At 39.9% G+C, this 16,840-nt stretch overlaps 1 protein-coding gene across 3 annotated transcripts in view; it reads left to right on the top strand.

Annotated features, from left to right (window-relative positions):
• Window positions 1-16,840, top strand: part of LOC137268285 (activated CDC42 kinase 1-like) — an 85,035-nt gene that overhangs the window by 45,751 nt on the left and 22,444 nt on the right. For all 3 annotated transcript variants that reach the window (XM_067802831.1, XM_067802830.1, XM_067802829.1), the window contains exons 2-10: window positions 7,062-7,175; window positions 10,931-11,066; window positions 11,615-11,800; window positions 12,078-12,230; window positions 12,650-12,835; window positions 13,053-13,144; window positions 13,408-13,534; window positions 13,861-14,007; window positions 14,434-14,528. In XM_067802831.1, the coding sequence (XP_067658932.1) occupies window positions 7,063-7,175; window positions 10,931-11,066; window positions 11,615-11,800; window positions 12,078-12,230; window positions 12,650-12,835; window positions 13,053-13,144; window positions 13,408-13,534; window positions 13,861-14,007; window positions 14,434-14,528 (1,235 nt within the window). In that variant the 5' untranslated portion in view covers window position 7,062. The remainder of the gene's footprint in view (window positions 1-7,061; window positions 7,176-10,930; window positions 11,067-11,614; window positions 11,801-12,077; window positions 12,231-12,649; window positions 12,836-13,052; window positions 13,145-13,407; window positions 13,535-13,860; window positions 14,008-14,433; window positions 14,529-16,840) is intronic.

The raw sequence follows: 16,840 nt of genomic DNA, 5'->3' as shown, positions 1-16,840 counted from the left end.
CTCTTGGGATCATTTCACTGACGTAAAAACAAACTATCATTACGTACGAAAGAAATTATTTTGCAGCCAATTACAGAATGGTGATGCTACACAGTGCCATGACTTATTCATCAGACTGGAGTTGATCACCACGAGATGCTGGTAATCCTGGATGGGGAATTCCTGTCAGTGATGCAACTCTGGATGAAGCTGAATGTGGCAGTGGACTTTTAAGTCTTATTAAATTAATCCATAGGGATTTTGCCTCACTAACCCCAGCTGGGTGCTATTGTAATGGAAACCTCCATTAGATGCTTAGCCACATGTCAGGGTTTGTGGACGTACCAGTTTTATTTCTTGATTAGCAGATCCACCTATCATATTTTTTCAAGACTTAAAAAAATAAGAATAAATATTCCCCACTCAAAAAATAAAATCCTTTTGCTTTCATTGACCAAAAATGCAAACTTACAAGCATTCTTTTCTTTAGATTATTTTTTGTCCAATAAAATTCTCAAGTAGAATTCTTTGAGTATTTAGAGGAATATAACTTTGATTGGTGATTTCATTTTTTCATTTTATTTCCCTCCTGCCTTTAGGTTTTCTGAGGGCAAAAATCTGTAAAACAAGAAATAAAATTGGTCTAGCCTTATTGATGTGTTCAGTGATGTACAAATAGTCTGTAAACACTTCTTGTTTAACGTTTCAGTGAGCAATATTCTGGTTCATGATGTAATGATGGTCTGTGTTTGATTGAATTGGGAACAGAGAATTGTGTGAGATTCTGAGTCGTAAGAGAAGCAGTTGGCATCTCATTTCACTAGGATGGGTCTTGGTTTTCCTAAGACTGGCCACATGGTATCAGGTCTTTGAATGTCATTTAGAAGTGAAAATACATAAGAATGAAGATTTTTTATGGATATCAACTTCTTTATGAGAGAACACAACGTTTCGGAGTTAATGCTTACTCCTTCATCAGGTGATTGAGAAAGGGATACAGAGGTGTATTTATATGTACAGGTAAAACAATAACAAAGTAACAAGTGGAATGAGTTAACGAAAGCTAGTATAAACAAGCACTGATAGGAAGCCGATAGTTAAGATAACAATGATGGAAGCCAATGGTAATGCATTACAGTTGATGATTGGGGATAAGGATGGAAGCCAATGGTGATACATTACGCATGATAGGATGATGTACATAACACACGATAGGGGGTGAGCATGTTACATGAGGGTTGGTGATGTACAAACACAAGTATGTACTCGGGTAGATAGGCTATACATGAATTACATAGATAGAATGTACACAGGTAGATGAGATTAATTTATCAATAAGTCCCAGGCACTTGGTAGGTACACTCCTTGGTCGCGGTTGATGGCTGGTTTCTGTCTCCGGATCTCGATGGCCTCTTGCAGTTTCCTTTGGCGCCAGTTGTTGTTGTTGGTAGATAGTATCCTAGTGTCCTCCCATCGAATTGAGTGTTCAGGGTTCTTGAGAATGTGTTCAGAGATGGCCGATTTCTGGTCGAGTTTCCTGACTGAGGTCTGATGTTCCTTCATTCTGGTGTTGATTGGTCTCAGCGTTTCTCCAATGTATAGGTCGCCACAGTTGCAAGGGATCTGGTAGATGCATCCTCTCGGATTAGGGTGTTCACAGCTGCCACCCCGATGCCCTAAACAATGAACTGGACCACCTCAGAAAGACATTCACCACACTCAACGGTTACCCTCCCCAGCTCGTCACAGCCACCATCAACAAGACCCTTAAGGACCGAGAACCCCGCCCCAAACCTTCTCCATCACCCATCAGAGTAACCATACCCTACCTTGGCCCCATCAGTCATCAAATATCACGCCTCATCAAGACCAAAGCCAGCATCGATGTCACCTTCTCCAGTGGCAAGACCATCAAGACCTACCTAAAAGCCAACGGTAAAGGACCCAGCTGTGAACACCCTAATCCGAGAGGATGCATCTACCAGATCCCTTGCAACTGTGGCGACCTATACATTGGAGAAACGCTGAGACCAATCAACACCAGAATGAAGGAACATCAGACCTCAGTCAGGAAACTCGACCAGAAATCGGCCATCTCTGAACACATTCTCAAGAACCCTGAACACTCAATTCGATGGGAGGACACTAGGATACTATCTACCAACAACAACAACTGGCGCCAAAGGAAACTGCAAGAGGCCATCGAGATCCGGAGACAGAAACCAGCCATCAACCGCGACCAAGGAGTGTACCTACCAAGTGCCTGGGACTTATTGATAAATTAATCTCATCTACCTGTGTACATTCTATCTATGTAATTCATGTATAGCCTATCTACCCGAGTACATACTTGTGTTTGTACATCACCAACCCTCATGTAACATGCTCACCCCCTATCGTGTGTTATGTACATCATCCTATCATGCGTAATGTATCACCATTGGCTTCCATCCTTATCCCCAATCATCAACTGTAATGCATTACCATTGGCTTCCATCATTGTTATCTTAACTATCGGCTTCCTATCAGTGCTTGTTTATACTAGCTTTCGTTAACTCATTCCACTTGTTACTTTGTTATTGTTTTACCTGTACATATAAATACACCTCTGTATCCCTTTCTCAATCACCTGATGAAGGAGTAAGCATTAACTCCGAAACGTTGTGTTCTCTCATAAAGAAGTTGATATCCATAAAAAATCTTCATTCTTTGGCCACATGGTAGACTTGATGCTCTGCAGATAGCATTCACCCATAACCCACTTACCTAATACCAACATGGTACACTTGATGCTCTGCAGATAGCACTCAACCATAACCCACTTACCAAATACAAACTCGCCTACCCACAATCTTACACATTCACTCAATCCAAGAAGATCCAGGTATGATTTGGTCTTCAGTTGCCCATGCATGTCGTAAGAAACAATTAACGGGATCGAGTGGTCAGGCTCGCTCACTTGGTTGACACAGGTCATTGTATCCCAGTTGCTTAGATTGATGCTCATGTTGTTTATCACTGGATTTTCCAGACCATACTTGATTATTTACAGGCAGCTGTTATATACAATGTTCCCATTAATGCCAAAAATGCGTTTTCCACGCTGAAAAAAATAATAAAACCATGTAAAAAACATTTTATGCGCGTTTTGGAGACAAAAATTATGATCTACATAAATTTAAAAAGTACCTTAAAACTGCAACATATAGACAAACAATAAATTTTAACAGGATTCTGGGTTGTAATGAAACTTTTTCACACGCAGAAGATTTGGACTGCATATTTATAATTATATTTTGGAATTTAGATGAGTGGCGCGTAATACAACTAGTCAACCAATCAACCAACACACTCACCCACTACCTACTTACCCACTCCTTCACTCACATACCACCTACCATACCTGCTCACCCAGCTCACATCAGTCTGTCACCTAAATCATGGAACCAGGAGCTGATGTTCATTCTTTTTCTTAATGTCTGCCACTCTGGGAACCACCAAGTTGATCCAAGGACTGTCAGCATCGGTTTCCTGGTTCTGAGTTTCACTCGGGTGTAAAAAGTGGAATTGCAAACTCTGTATTTCCCATCCATGATTTGCTATACAACTCCACTTGCATTCACAGTTCACTCACTCACTCACTCACTCCCTCACTCACTCACTCACTCCATGGATTACTCTCTACTCCGAGTTTGTTCTCTCATCTCACAGTCTACTCAATCCACTTACTGTCAATACACTAATGCCTAAGACCACTATTTTGCCAGAAACACTGACTGTGTAATGACAACACCTGGCTGATTAGGTATCTGATAGTGTGCATGGATGTTTCAGTGACCTCTATATTCAACATCCCTGCATAAATCTTCACAATATACCAGGTCACTCTGACTCTGCAGGGAAAGGTCGCTTCAAAATGTCACTATAGTGCTTCTAGATCCCAGTTGGCATGCTGCAATCAATGGTAATTAGGTGAATGAATCTGATCTAGTATTGTAGATCTTTCTCTTGGCTGTACCATAGATTAACCTTTTGATATAAGTGTCACGACAGACAATGTTGGTCATGAGCTTGTGAAGCAACACTTTTTAATTCTTCGGATTATTGATCTTCTGGCCAAAAATTGACAAGGGGAAAATATAAATTGCATTTGAAATTTATTTTATAATCCCATCACAACAGTTCTTGAGACTTGTCAAACATTTAAAAAAAAACCACTCGATTATTGATAAATATCAGTTATTTCAATAAAATATTTAAAATTCCATTGTTCATGGTACTGATTACACAGTTTGATCACAAATGATGAACGTTCTGTCAGCTTGCCTTTTTTTAATGATATAAGAGTAATCTCCCTTGCTTTATGAGTGTTCTCATCGATTGTAACATCACAAGTTTATATGTTCAGCATGTGTAATATAACTGCAAATTACTGAGACATATTTATAAACTCCAGACTTTGGTCGTACCATGGTGACAGATGGCAGCACACTACATTAGATATTCTCTACTTGGTAGATATTGACACTTGGTTCACAGTTCAGGTGTCACTCAGGAATGGGGGATGTGTCAAATGTGCAAAAGGTAATTTATTTGGTTTGGCACTTCCATGATCTTTCCTGATCAAGGAAAGGGTAATATCAGCACTCTGTGTTCATCTGTTTGTCTGACCAGTTGAAATTGTCAGACACTTTGGTTTATGAAGTTGATGATTTATTATGATTCAGGACTTTTGATATGCACCCCATTGAGGTGAATGTCTTTGAGTTTGTGCGTTAACATTGGCAGATAGTAATGCATGCACTGGGGAAATATCTGTGTGTCTTCCAAATTTGCAGGATGAACAGTTGTGTTACAGCGGATGTAGAAGAGTATGAAAGGTATTTTATGAAAGGTCCTTGTTATTGTTTTCATCTGTTGTCATGATTATACTTTTGGAATAGATTGTGAAGAATTCATTGGCCTGCATGCTCTACAAGTTTATTTTCAAATATTGCAGTCATGACTAATACTTTATTAAATGCATTGTTGGTTGGTTGACTGATTCACTGGTAGATTTGTTTGGTTGGTAGGTTGGTTAATGCTATCTTCAGCTCTCATTCATCAGCTGCTATAATAGACATTGTATGTCTTTCAAATCTTTATGATGCATTTCCCGGTGTGAATATATTATTTTTCACAAAGCAATAGCTTATGTTATCGAACACTGTTTCATATAATCTATCACTTCTCAAGGGTGCTAATGGTGTAGCCGAATGGTTAAAGTGTTCACTCAACATGCTGAAGATCTGGGTAAAAAAAAACGTGCTCGCTCACTCACTTACTCACAAAAAAAACCCCCAAAATATGCTCACTCAATCACTCACTCACTCTGATCAAGGTACAACTGGTTTGTAAGGCCCATTGACTAAAGTTGTGGCAGGTTGACAGTTAACAGAGAAAATGTCGTGTGATGTGTAAGGAATATCATTCCAGCAAAAGGAAGTGCTTGAAAAAGGTTCCTGAAAACGTAACTTTGCATGTTGTGACAGGATGCTTTAAAAATCGTCACAATATATGTGCATCTCTGTTTATGAGCCCATACCAGGTTGGAGAACAGTGACAGTTAATGGCACAAGGTTATAGCACAATAGATTGTAGATGAAATACATGTGGAAATTCTGTTAAATATATGTGATGCCGTTTTACGCCTCATTTACTTTGAATGACAGTTGTTTAATGTGTGATGTAAATAACTAGGTATATTACACATTCACGCTTCTGTACCGCTTCTCCGACAGTCAGTATATATTCATATAACTGTTAAGTGTCAGTGCCAATGTCTTGCTTCTGGTTTAGAGGTCTGAAATATGGATCATGGATACAGTGTGTCACCAGTCAGTCTAACCCCATCTCGTGCAATGCTTGCCATAAAAGGTCACTATGCTTGTCGTAAACAGCGACTAACGGGATTGGGTGGTCAACCTTGCTGACTTGGTTGACCACATGTCATTGATTCCCAGTTGCACAGACCAATGCTCATGTTGTTGGTCACTGGATTGTCTGGTCCAGACTCGATTATTTACAGAGTGCCACCATATGGCAGGAATATTGCAGGAGTGCAGCGTGAAACTAAACTCACTCACTCACTCATTTCGTGCACCATGGATCACTTCTCATATCACGTCCTATACTGGCTGTAAGAGGCCCAGAATCTTGCACATCACTGATGTACTGGAGGAGAACTGTTGTAGCAGATCCTCACTATTGTGTTGCAGGATAAGTGACATGTCACAGGAGGAAGATGATAATGTGAGATCTTGACATTGTGGCTGTAGGTCACGTTGTCATTGTATGAAGTCCCATCTTTGCTATATCAAGTCTTGACTTTGCTGTATGAGCTCCTGGCCTTGTGGCTGTCTAGGTCTCGATGTTGTGGGAGGTCGGGACTTCATTGCATGAGGTAATAAGTTTGTTGTATGAGGTCTTGACTTTGTGGTTGTAGGAGGTCTTGACCTTGTTGTATGAGGTCCTGTCTTTCCTGTATGAGGTCTTGAGTTTGTTATATGGGATCTTGTCTTTATTGTAGGTCTTGACTTTGTTGTTGGAGGTCTTGACCTTGTGGTTTAAGGAGATCCTAACTCAGCAGCTGTAGGAGATCCTTACTTTGTTATTTGAGGTCTTGACCCTGTTGTATGAAGTCTTGAGTTTGTGGTTGAAAGAGGTCATAACTCCGTGGCTGAAGGAGATCCAGACTTTGTTGTATGGGGTCTTGATCTTGTGGCTGTAAGTTGTCCTGACTTGATTGCATGAGGTCTTGATCTTGTGTTTTTGGGAGGTCCTAACTCTGAGTGTGTAAGGGCTACGACTGTCATAAGTGTATGTTAAGAACATGAGAGTTAAGATTACCTTAGTGTTATGATCACTTCGTGAAACAGGGCCTAGGTCTTAACTGTGAGGCTGTAGGATGTCTTGACTTTCTTGTAGGAGGTCTTGACCTTGTGGTTATAGGAGGTCATGACTTAGTTATAGAAGGTCCTAATTGTATGGCTGTAGGAGTTCCATACTTAGTAATGTTTCTAGCTCTGTGTTTTGTGTTGCAGGATGAGTGATGTGTCGGGAGAAGAGGATGGCCAGGAGTGGCTGTATGAGTTGCTACAGGAGGTCCAGTTGGAACAGTTCTACACAAAACTCCGCGACGACCTCCAGGTCACCAGGTCAGTGAAACTTTTCAATCCTGAGTCATGAAGCTAAGTTAATAATTTGTTTAGTCAGGGCTGTTCAGACATCATGATGTCATTATTTATGATATGATGTCACTTGCCTGCCATTTAAAGTTTGATGGTTCCATTGTGTAGATCAATGTTCATGCTGTTGATTACTGGATTGTCTAGTCCTGTGTCAGTTATTTGCAAACCAGTGCCATTGAGCTGAAATATTACTGAGTGCAGCATTAAATAATGAAAAACACCAACAACATGCGTTTGACTGAAGTACCAAGCGAGGAGTTCCTTTCCCCCAAGTGGCTCGATCCCCCCTCCCCTCTCCATCCCCCTCATCTGAATATGTGGTCAGCCTAAAAATGGCCTGATTCTGTTCACTGACCCCCAATCAAGCAGGGTTTACGCGGGGCAGACGGGATTTGAAATCGAACACAAGTATTGATATGTTAAATGTTGCATGTATGTTGTGAATGACAGTGGCAACTGTCAAATGACCTTGTCTGAGTTTCACCTGCCAGGTGTCCGGTAGGTGTATACCAACCTTATGACAGTCAGTCAGTATTGACGTGGAAGTGAGCAAGCTTGACCTGATGTAGGTCAGCATGGCAGGTGTGACTGTAGGAACAGAAACCACAATAGAAGCTTGTAATATGTTTCATGTTAGCCTGTAAACGGGGACTGTGCACCGTGGTCGGCTATGTGAGTCAGTGTAGTGAGTCTGTGTGAGGTCGTAATGCAACATGGTACGTCGATGGGTTGGCACTAGTATTCTCATAAACTTCTTGGCTGGCATTAACGCACGCATGCATGCACGCACATATATTGTTACAAATTTAATGAATTTCATTATATGCATATACAATAAAACCAATCAGGCAAGTGTCACTAGCATGCACACACATGGACATGCAAAACTAAGACTGAAAGGACATATTCGCTCTTAACTGGTCCAGCTGTGCTCCATTGTATGGATTCCATTTTCAACTAATATTCCTTGTAATTCATCAAGTTTTAAAACTGAGACATCAGTCGGAATTAGCAACACTTGCCAAAGAAATCAATGACATACAGCTGAGTTAGAGAATATGGACATGAATGAGAAAGGAACTGAGATTAACATATTTAAGAATAACCAATTTATTCCTTCCTTACAAAAGCAATAGCGATATGTAAATTACAGTCATCATATTGAACAGGAGGTACTTTCTTCTATGAGTTTTATGAGTTAGATGGAGATACCACTCACCTCACCAGAAATAACTACTGTTTTGATTCATTATAAATCACAGAAAAAAGATATATTTATTGGATAAAGACAGTTGCTTTCAAATAGTACTTTTAGAAATGTTTCAACAGGCATGAGTTCTGCTGTAATTCAATTGTGCTTCTCTTCTTAGAAAAAAGCCAAATTAACCTCAGTAACAAACTCCATATATTTGCTCCTATTGGTTGTTCCTGAATTGTCACCTAGATTTTTTATGATGCAACCCCCTCATTTCCGTCAGGACATCTTTGGCTCTTCTTATTCCCTCCCTCTCACAATGCACTCTGAAAGCAGGAAGTGCAGGTTTTATGTTAAGTCGTGGAGTCACATGGAGTTGGGTCAGAGGTCACCCAGATTAGGATGCTGTTGACCCCTGGGCAGGTCCACAAACAGTTGTGGGACATGTGTGGGTGCTCTAACTCATTGATAATCTGGCGCCATGCTGCCATCACGGAAGATGACTAAACTCTTTACGAAAGTTGATGGTGTGATTTGCTTCTGAAAACCAATCCAGCTTGTTAATTATCTGATAAAATCTATGTTTGTGTAATGTGCTTGAGAAAGTCAGATGACTTAAAATCTTTTCTTTGTGGACTGAAGAGAATATATGAAGCAAAATAGATTTTTTCAAGAATGTTTTGTGTTATGCAAACATTAGTTACAGAATATAATTTACAGACTTGTCACATGCATGAAAACCCTTGTATTGAATAATCAGGGAGTACCTTACACTAGATTATTGCTGATTAGCTATGCAAACTGTTTGTCTGAGTTTTAAGGCATTTCTAAAGCATATGGAACAATTCACATGGAAATACGACATGAAACTATAGCAGAGTTATTGCAGAGTTATTGATTCAAATTAGACTGGATCCTATGGAGTTAACATATAACAGACTTCAGTAGAAACTGTCAATACACAAGGTATACTGATTTCATGTCAACTTCAAAGGTTGTATGGTATCTTTTCTAATATTTTTGGTGTTACATTTGTACTTAGCCAAAAATCATTTTTCATAAAACCCGCAAGAAATTCATTTTTCCCCAATAAAAATATATTTTAACATGAGCATCCTTATAATGTGTCATGACAAATGTGGATGGTGAGAAACAAAGTAAAACAGCAAAGCAAAATAAAAAAAATTGAAACAAAATAATAAAAACAGCAAAGAAGATCCAATTCAGAACACATGAGAGAATGCAGTGTTTGTTAGGCTTGAAGTGAGAAGCAAAAGCGTGTTTCATGTCGTATGAAGCGAATCTATGTGACTTACGTCAGTGGCAGTTGGTTTATGATCGTTCTTGTTGTACCCCTTTTTTCCCGGCAACAGTAGCTTAATTGCACAGCAAGTGTGGAACTGAATTGTGGAAGTGTTGAAGTTTGTTCATACAGTCACACTCACAACTGTTATATACAAGATATAAAGAAATGTCATAGTATTATAGTCAACTGGTTTTTATACATATGGCCAACATGCATATAATACAATTATGCAGATATGCAGTTGGAAGATGTGAGATGTAGCAGGTGATTGTCAATATGTGTGTTGCCAGGAAGTTGGTAGTGTGAGAGGCTTAACTGTCTTCACCTGGGCCTAAAGGGCTGAAACCACTTATGTCGTTTTCGTTGTGTTATCTCAGTTCTCACCTCATTTATTATCATCTGAAGGTAATATGTTGCCTGGGGTAAACAAAACATTAGAATTCAGATCCCAATAGATTTAATAACCTATGGCAAAACGTTAAACCCTAAATCCATACAGCACAAAAGTCTACACTCCATTACATCCATCAAACACAAGGCCAACTCTACCCTAAATCCAATAGTCTATTCTACCAAAATGAGTTCACACTTGTGTAACATCATGGCACCTTAGCCTATACCAAAACATAATATCGAAAGAGCTAATAACTTTCCAAAATTAAAAAAACACTGACAAAATTTTCAGTTCAAGGTAATGTGACCGCTTCCTCTCCAAAGCTGCAAAGTTCAGATGCAAGACAGGTGTTATGGTGTCTGACAATCCCTTCAGCACTTATTGGTGATATTACTTTTTCATCATAAGGTTTTTACGCACATATTCATGCAAGTGATGCTTGCTCAAGGTGCTGGTACTACTGTTGTTCTTTTATGTCTTGCAGTAATGTGAAAGAATTTGGTGGTCCATACTTCTATTTTTTTTTTAGCATATTTTGTTGTTGAAAAAAAGTAGTGTTTCAATTCACAGTGAACAAATATATCCTTTTTGGTTTGAGGCAAAATATGGTATTTCAAAGTAAAAGTGATACTTGACATGTTAGTAGGATCTAATCAAATACCCCAGTATCTGTTTGTGATTAATGGCAGGCCAGCAAATTGTTATTTGATGTCAAAGGCAGATATAGAGCAGCTAGATTGGAGACTGTACCATCAGTGTGAATATGTTCTTCAAGATAAGGCCTTGAATGGGACTTTACTCAATACGATATGACTAATATGTTGCAGATTGGTTCACTTTGACTATGTGAAGGGGGAAGACTTGGAGAAGATCGGGATGGGGAAACCTGCCATTAGGCGTCTACTCGATGCTGTCAAAAGAAAAAAGTCTGTTCGCAAAAAAGGTGGAGGTATCCTTGACAAGGTAGGCAGATCAATCATCACTGATTGTGTCAAGGAAATTAATTTAGCTTGTGTCGTGGGGTAGGTGTCATATGGTGGGTTTTAGCAGTCATGCATTTTGATGGAAAATTCTTACATTGAATTTACATCCTATGAGAATTTCATGGTTGATGTCCCAGCAACTGGTGACCTCGAGGATTGAGTGATTACACTTGCATGTTTGCAGGCTGTCATCATGTGGCCAGAATATTGGTGACCTGGTGACCAAGTACTGTTTGAATGGAATTGGATTGCTTTTGCCAAGGGCAACTCCCAGTGTTAAATTAGGCAGCATTTCACCTGTGTCCCAGTGGTGTTTGTACTGGCATTCTTCTTTCTTGTGGAGGGTGTTGGGCTATTCTAGTGGTTAAAGTGTTGGCTCATTTCACCAAAGACACAGGTTTGATTCCTCTCGTGGGTGCAAAGTGTGAAGCCCATTTCTGGTGTCCCCTGCCATGATTTTGCACGAATATTGCTAAAAGCGGCGTAAAGCTGAACTCATCCACTCCCTCACTTTTTCTTGTGTGTCAGATATTACCAAGTGGGAAAACCAACGAGAAGGCATCCATGAAGAAGCAGAGCCCTGGCTCCAAGACCACGGAACAAGCACTTACCTGCCTCATTGACCAAAAAAGTCTCAACATGTATGAGAAACTTGGCAATGGGTCGTTTGGTGTGGTAAAGAGAGGGGACTGGATGACCCCGGCCGGGTCAAAGGTAAACTTGAAAAATTATTATCTCACTAAATGTTTTTTTTCACAAATGTAGGATAGATAACAAGTGGGTTGCTTCTAAACCTCTTTCAGCAACTTCTAGTTAATGATGTAAGGGAGACAACTCTATCAAGATGTAGTAGGTTCTGTTGAGGTTTTCACATGTATGATGTTAAAAACTACAAGTGTAATGAATGATACAATTGTGCTAGATTTACAAAATGTATTTTATTCAGACTGGTTAGTGATAGAAGTCTTCCAAATTTTGGCATTATTTTCAGAAAAGTGTTGCAGTGAAAATTTTGAAGAATGACGCCCTTGCTCAACCAGGAGCTTTTGAAGACTTTGTGAAAGAAGTGAACGCCATGCACACCCTCAACCATCCCAATCTGATCAAACTGTATGGTGTTGTCTTGTCTGCACCTCTCATGATGGTAAGTTAGGAGGGAGAGCCTTAGCAGCCTATTGCAGGATAGAAAAAGGCCTTAGTTTGACATGTCTTGGAAAGGCCATGATATAACAAGTCTTGAAAAAAAAAGGCCTTAGTTTAACAGGTCTTGAGAATGTCATGTCTAACAGCCAACCTTGAAAAATCCCTTATTTATCAACCAGCTTTGAAAAGCACATAATATGGCAGCCCAGCTTTTGTAAGGCCTTAAATGAAAGTCTCCCTAAAAGATGCTGTAAACGTCAATAAACGGCCATAAAAATGCTATTGAAAAATTGGCATTCACCTTTTTAGTAAATTGTGTGTCATTCATTTCAGTATATTTCACACAATTTCCTTAATTCTTAGACTTCCTTTCTGCCAAGCGTGATGCATCCCAGCTATGAGTCAAGTTTACTTCTTCAGATTACAGAGTTAGCTCCCCTTGGAGCCATGCTTGACAGACTGCGGGCACTACAGGAGAAAATACTGATCTCAACCCTGGTGGAGTATGCAATACAGATAGCTACTGGCATGAGCTACCTCGAGTCAAAACGTTTCATACATCGAGACCTGGCCTGCAGGAATGTACTACTGTCCACACCAGACAAGGTGGTGATGATGAACTTTATGTACTCAACTTCTAAAGAAAGTCTATACTGGCATATAAGTAGAAATAGACCATTTTTCTGGAGCAAGTTATGCTTAAACTATACAATCACCACATATAGATTCATTGAAGGTGGTGCTTTGAATTTTGCCATTGGCTAAAAGGTACCAATTGTTCTTGCATGATGACATTATGTGATGGATACAATCTTTTTTTCAGGTAAAGATCGGTGACTTTGGGTTGATGCGAGCTCTACCCAGTCAGGAGGACCACTATGTGATGTCTGAACACAAGAAGGTGCCATTTGCATGGTGAGAAGATGTTAACAGTTTCAGTGAATGACCTTGACCCTGATATCCTTTTTTCCATTTGGATATGAGGCAAACCAACAAAACATACTCCTGAAGTTGTTACAAAGGACAAAAGGTCTTTTGAGAAATGTTCAGTTATTTTCATTACAATATTTTAGGGGAACGGGAAAGAGACACTTCTATCCAGTTATGTCCATTTTCATTGATGATATAAAGAATGCAAATATCTGAGAAATGATTGATCTTATGCATGGTCGTTGTAGGTGTGCACCAGAGAGTCTCAAGTCTCGTCAGTTTTCCCATGCAAGTGACACGTGGATGTTTGGCGTCACCTTGTGGGAGATGTTCACTTATGGTCAGGAACCATGGCTGGGTTTCAATGGCTCACAGGTAAAAACTTGATCACTTGATTTGTGAATTTTTTCATCCTGACATTGGTTCATTTTCCTGAACATTGGTTGGTTGTTATCCAAATTGTTTTTGCACTCACTCGTCTCGTTTCTACTCGTCCCGTCTCTTCCCCTCCAGTCGACATTGGGCTCACTGACTTGAAGGGCACAGTTATGTACTGACTGCTGCCATTTTTCTAGTAGAATGAGGCTGGCGTTGAACAACAAACAAGCTAACAATCATTCACTCACTCTTGGTGACTCCCGAGATCAATTATTCACTCACTCACTCAATCACTCTCTCAGTGTGTCCTGTACTCTTTCCAGATTCTTCAGAAGATTGATGTGGAGGCAGAGCGTCTGAGCAAACCAAAGTGTTGCCCAACCGACATCTTCCAGCTCATGTTGCAGTGCTGGGCACACAAGTCTCATGATAGACCAACATTTGTGGCACTCAAGGACTTCCTGTGTGAGGTAACGAATGTTTATGCCTGTACTTCTCAATCCCAGTCAATCTCATCCTGAATCTTTTCCTGCTGAAAATCTGACAACGTCCTCTCAGGTCAACAGCCAATAACTGTTCAATCAAAATGTGGCTTGCCACATCAGGAGAGAGACTGTCAAAAGGTCTTTTCTAATTATCCAAGTACAAAAACGGTTCACAAGGTATATTCAGAAAGCGAATGTTTCAAATTATTCAGCTGAATCTGTCACTAGTTTCAGTGTGTCACTAGTTTCAGTGTGGTAAGTGTTTGACCCTTCATTAATTCCCCAATGTCCATACTTGGTAAGGTCCCCAGCAATTAGCAATCTATGCAGTGGTAAGAATGGTGTTCATGATATCAACCATTTGTTTTGTTGTAGACATTGTACGATACCGTTGACTTATTTCACTTGCAGGTGCGCACCAGTGACATGAGAGCCACTCAGAAGTTTCAGGAAAAGGACAAGCTGGAGGTTGAAGAGGGGGATCTTATCACAATCATAGATGGAAAGTGAGTGTACAGTCTTTACTTTCCAATGGTATACCCATGCATATTGGGTTAGAATTGATCCTCAGCAACCCAGGACTGTTGTATCATAATCATAATATCCTGATGCTCCTGCTGTTGATCACAGGATTGTCAGGTCAAGACTCGATTATTTATGGACTGCTGCCATACAGCTGGAATATTGAGGTGTGTGGCGTTATACAACAATCAAACAAATTCAGGGAATTCTGCACAGCCACAAAGGTTGTTATCTGTGGGTATTACAGGGATGGTGAAATCCAGTGATTTGCTGTTTGGTGAACTGCATGTCGTAAATGACTGTTTAGTACTGGTACTACTGGTCTTACATTAATGACTAAGGATGAAGATCTCATTATCAATGACAGACAGTCTTTATTGTGGCTAAAGTAGCTTTGATGTGTTGATAAGACGTAAAATTGTGTCCACAATAGCTCTTTTCTGTGGGATGTCACAAATTTAATTCATTTCATATCATTCATTTCATTATCTCAGGTAGAGATACTGAAGAGTATTGTGCAGTGTTGTGACACATGGGCCAGTGTCTTAAATCACTGAGATTTACAAACCTCTCCAAATTCTGCCTTATGATCCTTGGTTTGCCTGCTTTATGCCTGTGCCTGGTGAACATCAGTTTCACACACAGTGAACATCAAGGTCACAGATGCACTTTGATATCTGTAAACTGTTGAATTAAAAGTTAAGCCATACTCAATCTCGCATTCCATAGTGTACATAGCAGATTACACACATGTGCTTAACCCTGGTCGTTCAGCTAACTTTGAACAAGGGAGGCAACTCTGTTGAGACTGATTTAGCAGTCTTTCCATGCTTATCCCGAATGAAAAGCGATTTTATGATTTCTTTTTTTTGTGTGTAGTTTTAGTCTGTTCTTGGGTCTTTGTGGTTTTAGTCTAGGTTCTTGACATGTTTACTTGAACTTGACAAGCTGAATTAAGAGCCCCATTAGGCATTGATGGATGGCAGACTGGTACACTGAGGTGCAGCTGTGTTGAAATACACCCCTAAGACATGATGACTAGGTTTTTGTTGGGTCTAAATTTATAGCTGTTTCATGTCCTGTATTATATCCATGCGAGGTGTTTCTGACCTGCATCTCTTGAACCTTCGTTCCAACATGAAGTTGATGTACCAATATATCCTGGTAACTGAAACAGCATTACAGAGTCTGTCCATGGTCAGGTGAGCATGATGTCTTTAGTTTGCTTGGGGTTTGACATGCCTGTCTCCAATATTCTGGATATTTTCCTGGGCATGTCGATAAGTCTGGAGAAACTAGCAGTGGAAATTGTGAGCAAAGTCATCCACTATCAGCTTATGATGACATGCTATAAACCAAGACAGGTGTCCTGTCCATAGCTGTCTTGGCTTATATGTCTGCACAGAGTCTGAGTTGGAAGGTCTATGTTCAAATCCTGACTGTGTCATACGAAAAGACAGATGGTAGTCCAAAGGCGAATCCAAGGGTGTGTGTGCAATTTTCCAGTCATCCTTCACAATCACGCTCTTTGCAATACTGCGGATTCGGTTAAACCGCTTGATAATGCTTCCATAAAAAGGTTGCCCAGTGATCACACCCCTTCACGGAATTGAAAATAGCGCTTCAACAAATCCACTATTGAGCTCTGGTTTTGTATCTTCTGTTTTGCTACATCTCATATGTATTTTAGCTGGACGTTCATGTCAACAAACTGGCATGCTTATTTCACCTCATTCCATGCGTTCAACTTCCTCATGTTCATGATGATTGTGTGTTATGGTACTTCAGCAGTATGGATCATTGCTCATGATATTGACCACTGGATCTTCTGGTCCAGACTCGACTATATGCAGGTTGTCAGGGTTAGTGAGTGAGTGAATGAGTATGGTTTTCACACCACTTTTAGCACTATTTCAGTAATATCATGACAGAGGACACTAGAAATGGCTTCACACATTTTCAATCATGTGAACAATCGAACCCAGGCCCTGATGTGACGAACCAACACTTTAACCACTAGGCACTGTTGCAGGGTTTAACAACAGACCAACTAACAAACACAGGACCTTGGATAAAAGAGACCACCTACACTCTTTTGTTTGATTTATAAGTTTATAAATTTATATTTATAATTGAGCTTAAAGGTCACATGCATCGTAAAACACAACTTTGCAGATTCTGATACCTTTTGGTATGCACGTACCGAAAGAAATCATCAAAAATGCCAATTCAACCCATCATGTTGAAAAAAAACACAATGAAAAAAGCCTGCGAAATCGGAGTTCAAACGATACAC

This window comes from Haliotis asinina, chromosome 16 (assembly GCF_037392515.1).
Source record: "Haliotis asinina isolate JCU_RB_2024 chromosome 16, JCU_Hal_asi_v2, whole genome shotgun sequence".
Lineage (NCBI taxonomy): Eukaryota > Metazoa > Mollusca > Gastropoda > Lepetellida > Haliotidae > Haliotis > Haliotis asinina.
The sequence above is the reverse complement of the archived record's forward strand: the minus strand, read 5'-3'. Positions and strand labels throughout refer to the sequence as shown.